Below are 21,259 nucleotides of genomic sequence, written 5' to 3' on the forward strand. Positions count from 1 at the left end.
TAATACAACTTCACAAACATTCAAGCCCCCAAATCTTTCAATATTCCATTATGAGAACAGCTCTTTTTTGTTTCCCTATCTTGGGAATACTTCAACTGAATAGAGAAACAAGCAAACAAACAAACAGAAAACCCACAAAACAAAAACATGATAGAAGGAAGAGTTTTGAAAATAAGTCGAACATCATAAATTTATATATAATCAAATAACTTGTTGTAAATAGAAGATATTTTTTAAAAGATTTTATTTATTTGAGAGAGAGAATGAGAGAGAGAGAGAGAGCACATGAGAGGGGAGAGGGTCAGAGGGAGAAGCAGACTCCCTGTCGAGCAGGGAGCCCTATGCGGGACTCGATCCCGGGACTCCAGGATCATGACCTGAGCCGAAGGCAGTGGCTTAACCAACTGAGCCACCCAGGCGCCCTAAATAGAAGATATTTTTAACCAAAATATTAAAGATAGAATTTGAATAAAAGCCATTTGCAGTATAGTTTTCACTTCTTCCTTTAGAAGAAGGCAAACATTAAAAAAAGGCAAAACATAATAATAATTGGTAACTTTTATTGGTATTTACTGTGTGCCACACAATACTCTACCTAGTTTTTTCCTATAACTTGATGCCAACAACAACCCTACAGGTAGGTATTATTATTATCTCCATTGTACAGATAAGGAGACTGAGGCCCAGAGAAAACAAGTAATTTGTCTAGATGTAACAAATAGAAGAGTAGACTTAAAATCCAGAAAATCCAAGGTAATTGAATATAATATTACATTTTTGTCTATTTCCAAAATGTATGTGTTTAAATTGATTCACAAAAAAAGTTGTAAAGATCTGCTATACAGGGGCGCCTGGGTGGCTCAGTCGTTAAGTGTCTGCCTTCCGCTCAGGTCATGATCCCAGGGTCCTGGGATCAAGCCCCGCATCGGGCTCCCTGCTCGGCAGGAAGCCTGTTTCTCCCTCTCCCACTCCCCCTGCTTGTGTTCCTGTTCTCGCTATCTCTCTCTGTCAAATAAATAAATAAAATCTTAAAAAAAAAAGATCTGCTATACAACAATATGAATATAGCTAACAGTACATTCTACACATTTTAAAATTTGGTAAGAGAGTAGATTTCATGTTACGTGTTTTTTACCACAATAAAAATACATTGACTCACAGAGCAAAATTGAGTTCATTATCTACTTTATGATCGGAGAATACCCAGACCCTTAAAACTGCAACTAGCTAAAAATATGTGCTTATTTTAGAATATTATAGTAATCCATCAATAAAACTTAGAACATGTTGGGGTGCCTGGGTGGCTCAGTCGTTAAGCATCTGCCTTCAGCTCAGGTCATGATCCCAGGGTCCTGGGATCGAGCCCCGCATTGGGCTCCCTGCTCAGCAGGGAGCATGCTTCTCCCTCTGTCCCTCCCCGCCCACCCCCCTGCCGTGCTCGCTCGCTCTCTCTGTCTCTTTCTCCGTCTTTCTCTCTCAGAAAAATAAATAAGTAAAATCTTTTTAAAAATCTTAAAAGGTCTGCCCAACTCATAGCCTATTAGAGGCAGACAAATTAGTCCTTCTTTGAATAATATAATTAGAAAATTTAAATACATGCCTAGTTTGGAAAGTCTAAGATATTATACTTTGAGAAACAGACTGGCAGTTTCTTTAAAAATTAAACATACACATACCTTAAACCCACCCTTCCACTCTTAGATACTAAGAAGAATAAAAATATACATCTACAAAGACTTGTAGATGAATGTCCATAGGAATTTTGTTTGTAACAGACAAAAATAGGAAACAACCCAAAACAGGGGAATAGATTAAAAACTGTTATATATCCTGGGGCGCCTGGGTGGCTCAGTCGTTAAACGTCTGCCTTCGGCTCAGGTCATGATCCCAGGGTTCTGGGATCGAGCCCCGCATTGGGCTCCCTGCTCAGCAGGGAGCCTGCTTCTCCCTCTCCTCCTCCCCCTGCTTGTGTTCCCTCTCTCACTGTATCTTTCTCTGTCAAATAAATAAAATCTTTAAAAAAAAATTGTGGGTGCCTGGGTGGCTCAGTTGGTTAAGCGACTGCCTTCGGCTCAGGTCATTATCCTGGAGTCCTGGGATCGAGTCCCACATCGGGCTTCCTGCTCAGCAGGGAGTCTGCTTCTCCCTCTGACCCTCTTCCCTCTCGTGCTCTCTCTCTCTCATTCTCTCTCTCTCAAATAAATAAAATCTTTAAAAAATAAAAATAAAAATAAAAAAATAAAAAAATTGTTATATATCCTTATAATGGAGTACTACTCAGTAATAAAAAGGAATCAACTACTGACACACACAAAACATGAATGAATCTCTAAACCATAATGCTGAATTAACGAGTATATATCATGTAATTCCATATATATATCTAGACAATGTAAACGAATCTATAGTGATAGAAAGCAACTCAGAGGTTATCTGGGAACAGAAATGGAGGGATAAGAGGATTGAGAAAGGGTAAGAGGACATTTTAGAGGTTAATGAAAATGCTAGATATCTTGATTGGGGTGGTGGTTTCATAGGTATAAAAATCTATCAAAACTCATCAAATTATACATTTTAAGTATGTGTAGTTTAATGTAATTATATCACAATAAAGTTTAGAAAATTTATATCTAGGAAATGATACAAGCTTTGCCCCAGATATTAAGATGGATTCTAAAGTTATAATAATCAATCAAACTGGTATTTATACTAGAATAAAAAAAGAAATCAATGAAATAGAAACAAACCCAAGTGCATATAAGCATTTTGTCTATGATAAATGTGGCACTCCAAGTCACTGGATTATTCAAGTTGAAGAAAAATATTTACAACATATATGACAAAAGACTAATATGCCTATTATTTTACAAATCTATATGAAAAAAGATAGTCTAATTGACAAATAATGATTCTTAAAATAAGAAATACAAATGGTCAATTAATATTAGTAAAATGTTCAACCTTTCCTGTGGTGATATAAGTGCAACTAAAAAAAGATGGTATTTTAAGCTTATTAATAAATTGGCAAATATTTTGGGGTGCTTGGCTGGTTCAGTTGGTAGAATATGGTGACTCTTGATCTTGGGGTGGTGAGCTTGAGTTTCATGTTGGGTGTAGAGATGACTGAAAAAAAAACTTGGCAAACATTTTAAAAGCTATAAATATCCATTGTTAGATTGAGAATGGGAACTTATATCCAGTGCTACTTGAGAGTACTTGAATATATAAATCAGTGACACCTTTCTGGAGGAAAAAATAGCAAAATATATCAAAAATTCTGAAAAAGTGTAAACCCTATAGCCCTCTAATCACAATTCTAGGAATTTATCCTAAACAAATAATAAAGCAAGTTCAAAAAGACATATTTAAAAGATGCTCACTAAATCATCTTTACCAAGAGGGAGAAAACCTGAAAACAAATGTCCAAAATTGTAAGATCAGTTAAAGTATAGAACACTCATACAATGAAATACTATGCAAGCACTGAAAATTATGGTGTAGTTCCATATTTACTGACATGGTTACGTAACAAACAGGTCACATTACTGTGTGAAGCATGGTGTCTTTTAAAAGCATAAATTCCTATGCACATATTTGGTTGGCAAAAGTCTAGAAGTATATAAATCAAAATGCCAATAGTAATTTTTCCCAGATTGTAGGAGTTGGGAAAATCTTACCTTCTTCTTCTTGTTTATCATGTATTCCCTACTTTTTCTATAATCATTATGTATTCCTTGTATAAGTAAAACTATGATACAAAAAATAAATTCAAATGAAAATGTAGCAAACATTGGGTGGCTGGGTGATAGACACTGGGGAGGGTATGTGCTATGGTGAACACTGTGAATTGTACAAGACTGATGAATAACGGATCTGTACTTCTGAAACAAATAATGCAATATATGTTAAGAAAAAAAAAGAAGAAGATAGCAGGAGGGGAAGAATGAAGGGGAGTAAGTCGGAGGGGGAGACGAACCATGAGAGACGATGGACTCTGAAAAACCAACTGAGGGTTCTAGGGGAAGGGGGGTGGGGGGATGGGTTAGCCTGGTGATGGGTATTAAAGAGGGCACATTCTGCGTGGAGCACTGGGTGTTATGCACAAACAATGAATCATGGAACACTACATCAAAAACTAATAATATAATGTATGGTGATTAACATAACAATAAAAATTATTTAAAAAAAGAAAATGTAGCAAACAAATCTAATTCTTTTTTTTTTTTTAAGAAATCTTATTTATCTCTTTGAGAAAGAGAAAGAGAGAGTGAGACTGGGGGAAGGAGAGAGACAAGCAGACTCCATGCTGAGTGTGGAGCCAGACGTGGGGCTCAATCCCAAGACCCCAAGATTATGACCTCAGCCAAAAGCAAGAGTCAGATGCTCAACCAACTCAGCCACGCAGGCACCCCTGATTCTTTTTTTTTTAAGATTTATTTATTTTAGAGAGAGAGTGAGCAAGAGTGGGAGGGGCAAAGGGAGAGGGAGAGGAAGAGAGAACCTTAAGCAGACTCCACACAGACCACAGAGCCCAACATGGGGCTCTATCTCATGACCATGAGAGGATGACCTGAGCCAAAACCAAGAGTTGGATGCTCAACCAACTGAGCCACCCAGGCGCCCTGAGGGAAAGAATCTTTTCTTTTTTTTAAGGTTTTATTTATTTGAGAAAGAGAGAGAGAGCACAGAGGGAGAGTGAGAGGGAGAAGCAGACTCCCTGCTGAGCAAGAAGCCCCATGAGGGGCTCAATCCCAGGACCCCGAGATCAAGACCTGAGCTGAAGGCAGATGCTTAACCAACTGAGCCAAACAGGCATCCCCTGAGAGAAAGAACCTTAAGCAGACTCCCTGCTGAGTGTGAGGCCCACCATGGGGCTCAATCTCACAACCATGAGATGATAACCTGAGCCAAAATCCAGAGTTGGGACACTCAACTGACTGAGCCACCCAGGTGCTCCAACAAATCTGATTCTTTTTTTTTTTTTCCAACGTATCTGATTCTTAATAAACTCTAGTTTTCTTCAAATATCAATGAAATAATTTTTTCCTTTAAGAATACTCTTTAGATGCTACATATCATATGTTTAGTAAGTTTACCTAAATAATAACAGCAACAATTAAAATTAACAACATTTGTTGACAGCTTATTCAAGGTCCTGTGCTCAGAACATGTTCACCATTACCTCATTTAATCCTCCAGCCCCCCAAAATAAAGACCGTTAATGTTGTTTTATAGCCCAGTAAACTGGGGTACAGAGATTAAGTGACTTTCCCAAGGTTACAGAGCTAATTAGTGACAGAGCTGAGTTTTTGTCTATGTGATTCCAGAACCCCTTCTTATAAACACTATACCATACTTACTTCGAAATTTAGGTAACTACTTTTTTTAAAGGGCTATACATCAGAAATAAGCTACCTCAGTTGACCCTGGGAAAGGAAATTCGCTAGATAAAGAAAATAAATAGAAGCAGATTTACTTTCCACAGTAAATTCTCTTGCTTTTTGAATTTTGCACTGTTATTGGTATATTTATTATGTAATTTAAAAAGAAATTTACAGGATGCCTGGGTTGCTCAGTCGTTAAGCATCTGCTTTCTGCTCAGGTCATGATCCCAGGGTCCTGGGATCGAGCCCCACATCAGGCTCCCTGCTCAGCGGGAAGCCTGCTTCTCCCTCTCACTCCCCCTGCTTGTGTTCCCTCTCTCTCGCTGTGTCTCTCTGTCAATAAATAAAATTTAAAAAAAATACAAATACAAATAAAAAATAAAAAGAAATTTACATCTTAAAATAATTAGCAAGTGTTATACAGTATAATGTTTTTGTTTTCTCAAAATTCAAGGTGAATTTTGGCATTGGCCTTCAAACAACATTAAAACTGCAGCTGCCAATGCCTGGTAGATATCTTAGGATACCAGTGTACAAGGCACAGAGCCCTAGCGTGGGTAGACTGGCTATTAAAAGGTGGTGATAAACATGGTAAATCCTTTGAATTTTTCCAGTTTATCCCTAATTATCATTAAAATTGGGATAAACTAAAAATAATGAACAGGATTATCCTAGGGAGTTTTCAGTTCTAACAGTCTATGAATTTTAATTTTTCTGGAGTAAAGACATAAAGACAGGAATATAGTAAATTTTAACAGATAACATTATGAATCCTTTCAGAATTTCATCAAAGTAATATTTTAAAACTATATTATAATTTACACAAATTTCCCAGAAATAAGTCCTTAATTCTTAACATACATCAACTATATCTGCCAACAATCCATTTAGCTTTGGGTATTTTTTTCTTGCATTTTTGGGGTGTTGAACTTGCGGAAGGACCACCCCAGCAAAAGTGGGACTCTTGGAAAATATATTCTGTAAGTGAGGTGTCAAATTGCCTGAAAAGAGAAAAAAATATGAATGTAAGAAAACAGAGAAATTAATCTGCAATCAAAATAAACAAATTGCTATGTGGTCTGCATTAAATCACTAAAAAGGGAGAATAACAATTATATTCTTTTGATTTTTTTAAGGTTGAACAAGGAACTATCTGAATATAGCATAAAAATTGGAAGTTTCCCCAGTAATCTGTTGATAGCATGTAGGCAGCAGAAAACTTAAAACCACCAGGTACATTTTCATTTCCCAAAATACAAGATATAATATAAAATACTATTAGGAAAAGCAAATTTTTACTTATTTCCATATAGGTATCTAAATGGTCTAACAAGTGTTTATCAGCAAATCCTTACTCAAAACAGCTAAAATATCTAAATTATTTAGAAATAGAAATACTGCAAAGAAACAAGGCTATAGAGTAGTAGAATGAAAAGAACTGTAAATAGGAGTGGAGAGAGCCAAGTTCTAGTGCCAGTTTTATTATAACTATTTCTGTGACCTTGGGCAAATCTTTTCCCTTTCTATGCTTCAGTTTCCTTATCTGTAAAATGACAGAATTAATCCCATCATCTCTAGCGTGTTTTTTTTTCTAACATTACTCTCAAAACCAGAACTTTAAAGATGACAAAAAAAGTGTGATGCTTTAAGACTCCAAACTATATCTTTAATTAGTATTTATCCAGACTTCATGATTTTTATTCCAGTATCTTCCTCATGATCCTGTAACTACATGTTTATGTATACCTTCTCTATACCACAAAAGGAGCTCTTCAAGATCATCATTCAGAAATATATCAAAAAAACAAATCATTGAAACTCCATGAGTAAGGCTAACCATCAGAATGTTTGGGTAGTCAAAGCAGATCATTAAAAAAGTAAAAGCACTGCTTTTCGGTCTGAGCTGCCGACATGCCATCCAGACTGAGGAAGACCCGGAAACTTCGGGGCCACGTGAGCCACAGCCACGGCCGCATCGGCAAGCACCGGAAGCACCCAGGAGGCCGGGGTAATGCTGGTGGCATGCATCACCACAGGATCAACTTCGACAAATATCACCCAGGATACTTTGGAAAAGTTGGTATGAGACATTACCACTTAAAGAGGAACCAGAGCTTCTGCCCAACTGTCAACCTTGATAAACTGTGGACCTTGGTCAGTGAGCAGACACGGGTAAATGCTGCCAAAAACAAGACTGGAGCTGCTCCTATCATTGATGTGGTGCGATCGGGCTACTACAAAGTTTTGGGAAAGGGAAAACTCCCAAAACAGCCTGTCATCGTGAAGGCCAAATTCTTCAGTAGAAGAGCAGAGGAGAAGATTAAGGGTGTCGGGGGCGCCTGCGTTCTAGTAGCTTGAAGCCACATTTGAGGGCGTTCATTAAATGCTAACAAGTGCTTTTCTCTTCTGGTCTGGGTGTAAATGCTTTAGCACCCCTACCTCCTTACCTGTACATCAGAAATCCACCTAACAGATTCTAGGAGTAAGGGTATGAGGGCCTGAGACCCTCTGCCAACTCCCCTCAGAAAGTGTGAAAGAGAGCACCAGCACTTAGAGGACTTGGCCCAATACCTAACTTGAACATTTTCATTTATAACATGAGAATGATAGCACATGTAGTTGAAAGGCCAGTTTGCATTGTATATTCTGAATTTACAATGAGGGGGGAGAACACACTTTTTAACTGTAGTACAGGGCGCCTGGGTGGCTCAGTTGGTTAAGCGACTGCCTTCGGCTCAGGTCATGATCCTGGAGTCCCGGGATCGAGTCCCACATCGGGCTCCCTGCTCAGCAGGGAGTCTGCTTCTCCCCTCTGACCCTCTTCCCTCTTGTGCTCTCTCTCTCTCTCATTCTCTCTCTCTCAAATAAAGAAAATCTTTAAAAAAAAAAAAAAGTAAAAGCACTCATCAAATGTATTTTTGAATAGGTTATTTAGCTACCTGGATTTCTACTGTGGTTTTTAAAAAAAAGTTTTCTCAATAAGTAACTTTCTATCTCTAAGTGCTTCAAAAAGACATCTAAATCAACTCTATTATTTAAAAGTCCACTTTGAGAGATGCAAATATTTGTAGAAGCCAAAAAAAAATTTTTTAAGATTTTATTTATTTATTTGACAGAGAGAGAGAGAGTGAGACAGCACAAGCTGGGGGAGCAGCAGAGGGAGAGGGAGAAGCAGGCTCTCTATGAGCAGGGAGCCCCATGCCAGGCTCAATCCCAGGACCCTGAGATCATGACCTGAGCTGAAGGCAGACACTACAAACTGAGCCACCCAGGTACCCCCTAGAAGCCAAAATTTTAAAACAACTTTCAGACAAATTGAAGTATGTTCCTATTGTACCATTTTTCTTAGTATAACCATTAGCAAATGACTTAGCTATTTGCAACCTGGCAAAGAAAATATTATTTACAAAAACAGAGAAGAATTTCCTACCTTCTTTACCAGCCCAAGGCATACACCTGCTGCCATCTATCAAAACAATATGCTTCCCTGTTCTTATAAAGAAAAAACTGAATTTGAAAATCAAGCAGAATTGATATAGCAATATTTACTTTAAGCATTTAACAGTGTATTTCAGTAGTACCCACCTACTTTTAAAACAATTTTATGAAGTAAATCCAAATCAGAGCTGCTAGGAAGATAGGGATTTCCGGTGGCCATCTCAATGATCATACAACCCAAAGCCCAGATATCTACAGGTCTGAAACAAACAAGAATAAATCATTTTTTCATGGAGAAATATATAAAATATCTCTTCTTTTTATTTTTTTTAAGATTTAATTATTTATTTATTTGAGAGAGAGAGAGAGAGAGAGCACGAGCAGAGTGAGGGTCAGAGGGAGAAGCAGACTCCCCACTGACCGGCCAGCCTGAAGCAGGGCTCGATCCCAGGTCTCCGGTATCATGACCTGAACCAAAGGCAGATGCCCAACCAACTAAATCACCCAGGTACTCCTAAAATATCTCTTCTAAAATGTTTTTAAATAATGTTCCAGCCAAAGAAAATATAATGGTTAGATGGTATCATTTATAAATTTTCATTTTAATATCATATGCCAACTTTAGGATATATATTAAACACTGTCACATTTTATTAATAATATTAAATATTTTATATTTAAATCACATGAGAAACCATGTAGTAGTCCAGATGAAATGTAACTGTAATTCTAAAATTGTTCCAGATACTTACATAAGGACATTATGATAAATGGTTTATGAATTAGAGTAATTGAATACCAAAGCCATCTTGTACTTAAAAAGTAAAATTTAGGGCACCTGGGTGGCTTAGTCATTAAGCATCTGCCTTCAGCTCAGGTCATGATCCCAGGGTCCTGGAATCGAGGCCTGCATCGGGCTCCCTGCTCCATGGGAAGCCTGCTTCTCCCTCTCCCACTCCCCCTGCTTGTGTTCCCTCTCTTGCTGTGTCTCTCTCTGTCAAATAAATAAATAATATCTTTTTAAAATAAATAAATAACTAAAATAAAAAAATTTAAAAATCTTAAATATTTTACCACTTACATTTATTTATCTTTTTTTAATTAATTAATTTATTTAAAGTAGGCTTCATGCCTAATGTGGGGCTTAAACTCATAACCCTGAGATCAAGAGTCACATGCTCTACCAACTGAGCCAGCCAGGCACCCACATTTATTTATCTTGTATTGTGAGTCATCCATAATTCCAACTTTTTTACCACATAATCAGTTTTTTACAGATTTTTTTAAAGATTTTATTTATTTATTTGAGAGAGAGAGAATGAGAGATAGAGAGCATGAGAGGGAAGAAGGTCAGAGGGAGAAGCAGACTCCCCGCTGAGCAGGGAGCCCGATGCAGGACTCGATCCCAGGACTCCGGGACCATGACCTGAGCCGAAGGCAGTTGCTCAACAACCTGAACCACCCAGGCGCCCCTATAATCAGTTTTTTAAAAGACAGTTTATGTCACTAGGACTTCTAAAGATTTTATTTTTTTTAAGTAATCTCTACACCGAACATAAAGCTCGAGCTTAACAACCCCAAGATCAGAGTCACACGCTCCACTGACTGAGCCAGCCAGGCACCCACTAGGATTTTTTTTACAGATGTATTTATTTATTTATTTTAAGGAGGGGGGGTGTAGGGGGAGAGAGGATGAGAATCTCAAGCAGACCCTGCACTGAGCAGGGAACCCAACACGGGGTTCAATTTCCGGACTCTGAGATCACAATATTAGCCAAAACCAAGAGTCAGATGCTCAACTAAGCCACTCAGGCATACCCCCACCCCACTAGGAATTTTAAATAGATAAAAAGTAGTCCAATCTCACATTCAGAAGAAATATAAACACTACAATGAACTGACCCAACTGATAAAAATTATAAGATTCAATAACTGCTATATTGGTGAAGCCATGGAAAATGAACACTCCTGTGTACCACCCTGGGAGTGTAAACCACACAACTTCTTTGAAGGGAAAATTGGCAAAAGCTACCAAAATTAAAAATGTACCTACTTTTGACCAAACAACTTTATTCCTAGGAATTTAACCAAAGATCTACTCACCCATGTGCACAAAGATAAATGATACAAGAATTTCACTGAAACATTGTTTGTGGTAGGAAAAAAATTGGAAACAACCTAAACATCCTTCAATATGAGAATTGCTATGTAATATTTTGTACAACCACACAATGAAATATTATTCAGCTATCAAAAAGGAGGTATATGCTAATAGAAATTGATCTCCAAGATGAACTCTCAAGCAAAAAAAGCAAAATTCACTGAAGAAATCCAAGAAGATGTATATAAAAGGAAAGATATTGATTGTGTGTTCATGATTAGGAAGACTCAATATTGTCAAAACGTAAGCTCTTGGGGTACATGCACCCCAATGTTTATAGCAGCAATGTCCACAATAGCCAAACTGTGGAAAGAGCCAAGATGTCCATCGACAGATGAATGGATAAAGAAGATGTGGTATATATATACAATGGAATATTATGCAGCCATCAAAAGGAATGAGATCTTGCCATTTGCAACAACGTGGATGGAACTGGAGGGTGTTATGCTGAGCAAAGTAAGTCAATCAGAGAAAGACATGTATCATAGGACCTCACTGATATGAGGAATTCTTAATCTCAGGAAACAAACTGAGGGTTGCTAGAGTGGTGGGGGGTGGGAGGGATGGGGTGGCTGGGTGATAGACACTGGGGAGGGTATGTGCTATGGTGAGCGCTGTGAATTGTGCAAGACTGTTGAATCACAGATCTGTACCTCTGAAACAAATAATACAATATATGTTAAAAAAAAAAAAAAAGAAGAAGATAGCAGGAGGGGAAGAATGAAGAGGGGGAAATCGGAGGGGGAGATGAACCATGAGAGACGATGGACTCTGAAAAACAAACTGAGGGTTCTAGAGGGGAGGAGGGCAGGGGGATGGATTAGCCTGGTGATGGGTATTAAAGAGGGCACGTTCTGTGTGGAGCACTGGGTGTTATACACAAACAATGAATCATGGAACACTACATCAAAAACTAATGATGTAATGTATGGTGATTAACATAACATAATAAAAAAAATATTTGCCCAAGAAGAGAGATTGTAGTTTCTTCCTTTACCTAGAACAGGACAGACATACAGATCAACAGAATAGAACTGAAAGTCCAGAAATAAACCTTACATTTCTGGTCAAGTGGTTTTCAACAAAGGTGCCAAGACCATTCAATGAGGGAAAAACATTCAACAAATGGTGCTTAGACAAGTAGATATAGCCACATCAAAAGGAGGAAACCCCTTACCTTATGCCACATATTAAAATTAACTCAAAATAGAGGCATCTGGGTGGTGCACTTGGTTAAGCCTAACAACTTCGGTTTCAGCTCAGGTCATGATCTCAGCGTTGTGAGATTAAGCCCCATGTGGGGAATCCGTGCTCAGTGGGGAGTCTGCTGGAGATTCTCTCCCTCTCCCTTTGCCCCTGCCTCAGCCCCCACTCGCAGTCTCTCTCTCTCTCTCAAATAAATAAATCCTAAAAAAAAAATTAAAAACTTTTGTGTGTCACAGGACACCATCAAGAAAATGAAGAAACAATCCATAGAATGAGAGAAAAAATTTAAAAATGTATTATCTGATAAGGAATTGAATCTAGAGTATACAATGAATTCTTACAGCTCCATAATAAAAAGCCAATACAATTTAAAAATGGGCAAAGAATCTGAACAGACATTGCTCAAAGGAAGATATACAAATGGCCAGTAACACATGAAAAGATGCTCAATATCATTAGTCATCAAGGAAATGCAAATCAAATCCACAATGAGATACCACTTCACACCCATTAGGATGACTAGAATCTAAGTCAGATAATAACAAGTATTGATGAGGATATTAGAGAAACTGTAACCCTCACACTCTGTTGGTGGGATTTCAAAATGATGCAGACACTTTGGAAAACAGTATGACAGTGTCTCAAATGATTAAACATAGGGTTACCATAAGACTCATTAATTCTACTCCAAGGGAAATGAAAACATATGTCCACATAAAAACTGATACATGAATATTTAGAGCAGCATTATTCATAATAGCCAAAAAGTGAATACAACTCAAATGTCTATCAATGGACAAATGGATAAACAAAAGTGATCTATCCACATAATGGGGAAATAATTGGATTCAATTCCTTAGGAAAGGAAGGGGGTGCCTAGCTGGCTCAGTCAGAAGAGCATCTGACTCTTGATCTCAGTGTTGTGAGTTCAAGGCCCACATTGGGTGTAGAGATTACTTAAAAATAAAATCTTAAAAAAAAAAGGAAAGGAGGGCGCCTGGGTGGCTCAGTTGGTTAAGCAACTGTCTTCGGCTCAGGTCATGATCCTGGAGTCCCGGGATCGAGTCCCGCATCGGGCTCTCTGCTCAGCGGGGAGTCTGCTTCTCCCTCTGACCCTCCCCCCTCTCATGCTCTCTCTCTGTCTCTCATTCTCTCTCTCAAATAAATAAAATTTAAAAAAAAATAAATAAAATTAATACTTTAAAAAAAAAAAAAGGAAAGGAAGTACTAATATGTGCCACAACTTGGATGAACCTTGAAATCACTATGCTAAGTAAACAAGTTAGTCACAAAAAACCACATCTTATATAATTCCATTCATATGAAAATCAGAATAGGGAAATCTATAAAGTTAGAAAGTAGATTAGTGGTTGATTAGGGCTGGAACAAGAAGGGTGGGGGTATAGGAGGGTGATAGCTAAAGGATACAGGGTTTCTTTTAAGGTGATGAAAATGCTCAAAAATTATGGTGATATTGCATCTATCTGTGAATATACTAAAAATCACTGAATTGCATACTTTAAATGCATGAATTGTATTATGTATGAATTTTATCTTAACAAAGGTTTTTTTAAAAAAACAAGTAGGGAGCATTTATTTATTTATTTTGCATTTTTAATTTTTAAAATTTTTATTTTAATTTTTTGCTTTGTACCAACCATAATTTTTTTAATTTAAATTTTACTTAGTTAACATACAGTGCAATATTTGTTTCTGGAATAAAATTCAGTGATTCATCACTTACATACAAGACCCACTGCTCATCACAAAAAGTGCCCTCCTTAATACCCTTCACCCAAAAGTATTATAAGTAATAAGAAGAGGAGATAAAATTAAAATACCACCATTTGCAAACCCCAATGAATTGACAGATCTAGCCATTAAGCATCAGTGGCTACTAACGTCACAAAAAGAGACATTCAGACTTATGTCTCTCCTAACTCAAGAAGACAAGACTGCCTATAATCTTGCCAAATAGACTGAACCTCAGACTAACCCAACATCTGGACCCAGGTGCCAATTTGCACAAAATATAAAGGACAAAGAAACATGTTGAACTCCACTGCGAGTATGCAATCAACAAAATTCAGACTTAGAAACTCAATGGTCTGGGTTCTTCAACAGATAAGTTGTAAGAAAAATAAAGGGATAGAGGAAATTACTGTAGTTTAAAAGAGTCTTTTTTTTTTTAAAGATTTTATTTATTTATTTGAGAGAGAGAGAGAATGAGAGATAGAAAGCACGAGAGGGAAGAGGGTCAGAGGGAGAAGCAGACTCCCTGCCGAGCAGGGAGCCCGATGCGGGACTCGATCCCGGGACTCCAGGATCATGACCCGAGCCGAAGGCAGTCGCTTAACCAACTGAGCCACCCAGGCGCCCTAAAAGAGTCTTTAAAAACATATCAGATCTTGGGGCACCTGGGTGGCTCAGTTGGTTAAACGTCTGCCTTGGGCTCAGGTCATGATCCCAGGGTCCTGGGATGGAGTCCTGCATCGGGCTCCTTGCTCAGCGGGGAGTCTGCTTCTCCCTCTACCCCTACCCCTGCTCATGTTTGCTTTCTCTTGCGTGCGCTCTTTCTCTCTCTCTCTCTCACAAAAATAAATAAAATCTAAAAATAAATTAATTAATAAATAAAAACAGATCTTATTTAAATAAAAAAGCAAGACTAGTTTTAACAAATATACCACAATAATGTAAGATCATGACGTCAGGAGAAGCAGAAATTGGGTGAGGGCTGTACGGGAACTCTCTGTACTATGTGTGCAGCTTTTCTATAAATGTAGAATTATTCGAAAATAAAAGCATATTTTTTTAAGATTTTATTTATTTATTTGAGAGAGTGCACGAGAGAGAGAGAGCACAAGTAGGAGGGAAGGGCAAAGAGAGAGAGGGAGAAGCAGACACCCCCTGAGCAGGGAGCCCGATGTGGGGCTTGATCCCAGGGTCCTAGGATCGAGCCCCGCATCGGGCTCTCCCCTCCATGGGAAGCCTGCTTCTCCCTCTCCCACTCCCCCTGCTTGTGTTCCCTCTCTCGCTGTGTCTCTCTCTGTCAAATAAATAAATAAAATCTTAAAAAAAAGAAAAGAATGCCTGGCTCAGTCGTTAAGCGTCTGCCTTCAGCTCAGGTCATGATCCCAGGGTCCTGGGATCAAGCCCCGCATTGGGCTCCCTGCTCAGTGGGGAGTCTGCTTCTCCCTCTCCCACTCCCCCTGCCTGTGTTCCTGCTTTTGCTATCTCTCTCTCTGTCAAATAAATAAAATCTTAAAAAAAAAAAAAAAAGAATGCCTGGGGGGCAGAGGAGAAAGTCTAGGGTGGCCATAAAAAATGATAATAATAAGTGTTGGCAAGGATATGAAGAAATCATAGTCCCTACATTATGCTGGCGGGAATGTAAAACAATACAGACACTGTGGAAACTAATCTGGCAGTTCCTCAAAGGATCAAACATACAGTTGCCACCCACAATTCCAGCTCCCAGGTATGAAACCCAAAGAAATGAAGACACATGTCCACACTGAAACATGTACACAAATGTTCACATTATTCATCATAGCCAAAAAGTGGAAACAATCAAGATGTCTATCAACTAAAACTTAGATAAATAAAATGTGGTATATCCATAGAATGGATATTATTCAGCCATAAAAAGAAATAAAGTACTGATACATGCTACAACATGGATGACCTTTGAAAACAATATTCAAAGTGAGAGAAGTCAGTCCCCAAAAAACAGATCTTGCTGAATCTCATTTATATGAAATGTCCAGAATAGGAAAATCCACAGAGAATTCAAAGTAGCCTGGTGGTTGCTAGGCCTGGAAGGCTTGGCAGGAAAGGGAGAGTGACTGCCAATGGATATAGGGTTTCTTTTTGGGGTGATGAAAATGTTCTAAAATTGAATGTAGTGATGATTGTACAACTCTGTGAATATACTAAAAACCACTGAATTGCACAATTTAAATGGGTGATTTTTATGGTATGTGAATCATATCTCAAAAAAGCTATCATTTAAAAAAGCCTAGATCAAACTAAGTGCATGTACTTAGATAAGTAGATAAAACTATAAAGAAATATAAGGAAGTGAATATAATAAAAGTCAATATCATGTTCACTTTTGGGATCAGGGAGAACGATATAATTGGAATAGGGCACGTGAGAGTCTTTGGAGGGGCAGCAAAATTCTATTTTTTTAATTCAAGTATAATTAATGTAAAGTGTTATATTAGTTTCAAGCATATAATATGATTCAAAGATTCTATGCACTACTCATTGCTCATTACGATAAATATTTCTTAATCCCCTTCACCTATTTAACCCATCCCTCTGCCCCAAAATTCTATTTTTTGATCTGGTAGTGAAGCTATACATTCATTGTGTGAGCTTTTTTTGGATCCGTGTGTTGTTTAACAATAAAAGGATTTTTTTTAAAACACACACTAGCAAATTTATTTCAACGTAATGTGAAGTCTCACAGAATCCAAATTTACCATGTGTGAGTTACCAATTTTGTCTCTGTGGACTACAAGAGATTATATCTGTTCTCAAAGAACATATCTTTCAGCAGGAAGTATTTATTATTTTTTTAAAGATTTTATTCATTTGTTTGACAGAGACAGAGCGAGAGAGGGAACACAAGCAGGGGGAGTGGGAGAGGGAGAAGCAGGCTCCCCGCTGAGAAGGCAGGCGCTTAACGACTGAGCCACCCAGGTGCCCCTGGAGTTAGATATTATTGTAAAAACAGAATAATGGTTTCTAGGAAAAGTGTGTGAGAATTATCCACCATCCCCCCATTTCTTGTGTTAAGTTGGACTACTTGGTTCCTTTATGTACTTCAAGATTTGCTATTTGTATATTAGGTTGCAATTTCATATACTGTTTCTATGGTTTCACAACAGACTGATACCATACTACTTTTTAAGGCATCTAGAGCAGCACAATTTAAAAATTATTTGCCAGGGCACCTAGGTGGCTCAGTTGGTTAAGCGACTGCCTTTGGCTCAGGTCTTAATCCTGGAGTCCCTGGATGGAGTCCTGCATTGGGTTCCCTGTTCAGTGAGGAGTCTGCTTCTCCCTCTGACCCTCCCCCTTCTCGTGCTCTCTCTCATTCTCTCTCTCAAATAAATAAAGAAAATCTTCTAAAAAAATTATTTGCCAGACTTTGTAAAGAGGGTGCCATATTCCAGAAAATAGGAAACTTGGCAGTTCCTATGGTAACACTGGCAGAGTGAGGTAAATGATTTTTAAATCTCTGCAGAATGTAGAGGCTAAAGATAAGCGGAGGAGACAACTCTGCCAAGGCTGGGGCACAGCTTAAAGCAAGCGTGGATACAGCCTGAAAGATGTCTGCCAAGGTCACCTGAGGTTGGGGCCCCTCAACAGTACAGAGCAGGCAACATCATTATGTAGCAGGACAGGTGCCTAGAGGGTCTTTCTTTTTTTTAGAGGCATCCCTTTCTTATTCCTAACCCACAAGCACAAGGCAGAGGGTATTAGTGGTAGGTGACAGATACAGAAAGGAAAAAAAGAGACGACCAGGAAAGGTCAGAAAGGATCCCAAAATATACATACTTTCCGTAAGAGGTATCTTTTAATACTAATTCTGGAGCTCTATACCAGCGTGTGGCCACATAGTCCGTATAAATGTCCCCAGGAGCTGCTAGAGTTCGTGCAAAACCAAAATCACAGAGCTTAGTAATTCCTGACTGGGATACTAAGATATTCTCAGGTTTTATATCTCGATGAATGATCTAAAATCAAACAGAAGATGCAATAGATTAAAATGAGGTTTTATTATCTAGAGGATCGCTCAAAAATTATATAGAGAAAATCTAGCTAATTAAGACAGTAAAGGTATTTTCTTACCATATGCAAAGGATTAATTATACAAGGCAAAAGCTAAATAGTTACATATTTTCAATTCTTGCCCCACCCATCATCTCAGAATGAAATGAAGCCAGGGGCACCTGGATAGCTCAATCAGTTGAGCCTCCAACTCTTGATTTTGGCTCAGGTCACAATCTCAAGGTTGTGGGATCAAGCCCTGCATCGGGCTCCATGCTCAGCGTAGAGTCTGCTTGTCCCTCTCCCTCTGCTCTGCGCCCCCCCCGTGCTCTCTCGCTTGCTCTCTCTCTCAAATAAATAAATAAAATCTTTTTTAAAGAAATGAAATGAAGCCAAGAAAACAAAATAATATTAAAAAGGTAAATCGCGATCCCCAAAACAAAAGTAATCAAAAGAACTTAATGAAAAACAGGCGATTTCCTTTAACCCCATGTCATTCTAGATATAACTGCCCTTTCTCTCATGCCTTTACAGCTAAACCTCTTGAAGACATTATTTTTACTAAATCTTCTCTTTGTCACCACTCATTCACTCCTTAAAGTAATATAATCTATCTTTTGCTTCTACATTCCATTAGACTGCCCCAACCCAGAGTCATCATGAACTTCATTGTTGCTGCATCCAATATACACCTCTCAATACACATCTTACTTGATACATTAGCGTAAAAATGTTGCCAACTATTCCTCCCTTCCTGATTTCTGGGACCTAAAATTCTCCCAGTCCCTTCTATTTCTGTGGCATTTCCTCTTTCCCTACTTGTCTCTTAAAAGTAGGATTCTAGTCTCAGATTTTCTTTTCTCATACATCATGTTCCCCAGGCAATCACATCTACTCATTTTTGGTTTTTGGTTTTTGGTTTTACCACTTCCTTTACTTGTTATGGGGAAACTATATTTTCTTGGTTTTCTTCTCACCTATTGGCTGCTCCATCTCAATCTCATCTACTCTTCTAGCTTTAGTAACAATATACAGATGATTTCCCAATTTCTATCTCTAACCAAGATATCTCTCCTGATTTCCACAAGGAGTAGAAGTCCACAAGAAGTCCAACAAGGCTGACCCAGACACCCCTCAAACTTAGCAAATCCAAAACTGAATTCATCTTCTCCCCCAAACCTATTTTGTTCTCAACAGTCCCTTAGCTCAGCAGATGGAACAAACATTGACCCCATGGCTCAAGTCAGAAACCAAGGTATCTTTCTCCTTCAGCTCCCATACATACTTTTTTGTCCCTAGTTCAAGTCCCCTCAACGCTCTCACCAAAATTACTACATTGCCAACTGGTCTCCCTGAATTCATTCTGATCCCCTCCAACCCACTGTCCACAAAAGGAAGTCACAATACTATTTTAAAATCACATGGGTGTGGCACCCGGTTGGCTGAGTTGGAAGAGCATGTGACTCTCGATCTCAGGATCATGGGTTTGAGCCCTACACTGTGTGTAGTGGTTACTAAAAAAATTTAAAACTTAAAAAAAATCACATGTGTGATCATGTCACTTCTCTGCTTAACATCCTTCAAGGATTCCCCATCCCACAGGACAAATTTGAAACTCCCAAAAATGGCTTGTAAGGCCTTGTAGAATTTGGCCCTTGCTCACTTTCTCCACCTCCCTTCCCTAGCCTATAGGATATTTCCCAATTTTCTAAGGTTTGTCTCATCTCTGTTCATTTGCTGATGCTGTTCCAACTGCCTAGAACACTTTGCCTGGCCAACTATTTCCTTAGGTCTTAGCTTAGATATTTATATTAGATGTTCCTTGGATATGGTCTCACATCATTCTGCACTTCCCCCACCACATTATTTGTCATGCCATATTATTAATTGCCTGTTCACTTGTTTGTAACTCCCACTAGACTGGAAACTCCACAAGGGCAAGAGGTATGTCTGTCTTGTTCAAGCTATATCCCCAGTGACCAATACAGTGCCTAAAACAAAGAAAGCATTTAAAAACTTTATGAAATGAATGAAGCATATTCTCATCACCTACAAAGTGTCATAGCACAAGTGAAAATATCTCAGTGACAGAAATCTAAGATCTTTCCTTGTTTATACAACTTACCGCTATAAGTCTTTGGGACTGGCTTGTGTTCTGCCTCAGTCTCCCTCCATAAATGGCCAAAATATTAACTTGGGGTAATGAGTCACCTTAAGTGTGCCATACATAAAGCTGTATTAATCCTTCTTTATTTCTACAACTTTTATTGAATGACTACTATATGCTAGGCACTATACCAAGATCTAAGGATATAACAGGAGCAAACGCTGACATAGGAAAAAGCACATCAACATACCACTTCACATATTCTGCCCACCACACATCCATTGTTCTCCTTTTCAGTCCTTTAAACAAAAGGCAGAAAGCTCCACCCAGCTGATACCCTAATATTTTCATTCTTTTCCATAACTAACACCATGACTATATGTGGAATTTTGTTATCCTTGAGAACAAAGCACTTTCTAAATCCCAACTTTGTAAAACTCTATGTTTAACTACATCCTCCTTCGTCTTCCACTATCACACTTTGACCTCCATAAATAACAGTATTTCTTTCCATTTGTTTAGATCTTTAATTTCTCTCAATGTTTAGTAGTTTTCAGTTTACAGGTGTTATACATCTTTTGTCAGATTCTCCCTAAATATTTTTTTTTCCAAAGATTTTATTTGAGAGAGAGAGAGAGAATGAGAGATAGAAAGCACGAGAGGGAAGAGGGTCAGAGGGAGAAGCTGACTCCCCGCTGAGCAGGAAGCCCGATGCGGGACTCGATCCCGGGACTCCAGGACCACGACCTGAGCCGAAGGCAGTCACTTAACCAACTGAGCCACTCAGGCGCCCCTCCCTAAATATTTCTTATATTTAAAGCTGTTTAGGGTGCCTGGGTGGCTCAGTTGGTTAAGCGTCTTCCTTCAGCTCAGGTCATGATCCCGGGGTCCTGGGATCGAGTCCCACATCGGGCTCCCTGCTCTGCAGAAAGCCTGTTTCTCTCTTGCCTCTGCCTCTCTCTCTGTCTCTCATGAATAAATAAATAAAATCTTAAAAAAATAAAAATAAAGCTGTTTAATTTTTTTTTTAAGATTTTATTTTTGGGGCACATGGGTGGCTCAGTTGGTTAAGCGTACCACTCTTGGTTTTGGCTTAGGTCGTGATCTCAGGATCATGGGATCAAGCTTTCTCTCTCCCTCCTCCTCTGCTCCTCCCCTCCCTATGTGCATGCTCTCTCTCTC

General features: G+C 38.5%; 2 protein-coding genes across 12 annotated transcripts in view; one reads left to right on the forward strand and one right to left on the reverse strand.

The window, feature by feature from the left end:
- The window catches only part of CDKL3 (cyclin dependent kinase like 3), a 113,531-nt gene that overhangs the window by 70,889 nt on the left and 21,383 nt on the right, over positions 1 to 21,259 (reverse strand). For all 11 annotated transcript variants that reach the window (XM_073878499.1, XM_025860791.2, XM_025860788.2 and 8 more), the window contains 3 exons: positions 17,758 to 17,936; positions 8,970 to 9,082; positions 6,246 to 6,385 (listed from right to left, as the gene is read on the reverse strand). In XM_073878499.1, the coding sequence (XP_073734600.1) occupies positions 6,246 to 6,385; positions 8,970 to 9,082; positions 17,758 to 17,936 (432 nt within the window). The remainder of the gene's footprint in view (positions 1 to 6,245; positions 6,386 to 8,969; positions 9,083 to 17,757; positions 17,937 to 21,259) is intronic.
- On the forward strand, positions 7,287 to 8,242 carry LOC112815007 (large ribosomal subunit protein uL15-like). Its single transcript, XM_073878497.1, has one exon. It carries the CDS (start codon positions 7,296 to 7,298, stop codon positions 7,740 to 7,742), a length of 447 nt encoding a protein of 148 aa, XP_073734598.1. The 5' UTR covers positions 7,287 to 7,295; the 3' UTR covers positions 7,743 to 8,242.

This window comes from Callorhinus ursinus, unplaced genomic scaffold (assembly GCF_003265705.2).
Source record: "Callorhinus ursinus isolate GAN/ISIS: 27379988/994484 unplaced genomic scaffold, GSC_fseal_2.0 scaffold30, whole genome shotgun sequence".
NCBI classification, from domain to species: domain Eukaryota; kingdom Metazoa; phylum Chordata; class Mammalia; order Carnivora; family Otariidae; genus Callorhinus; species Callorhinus ursinus.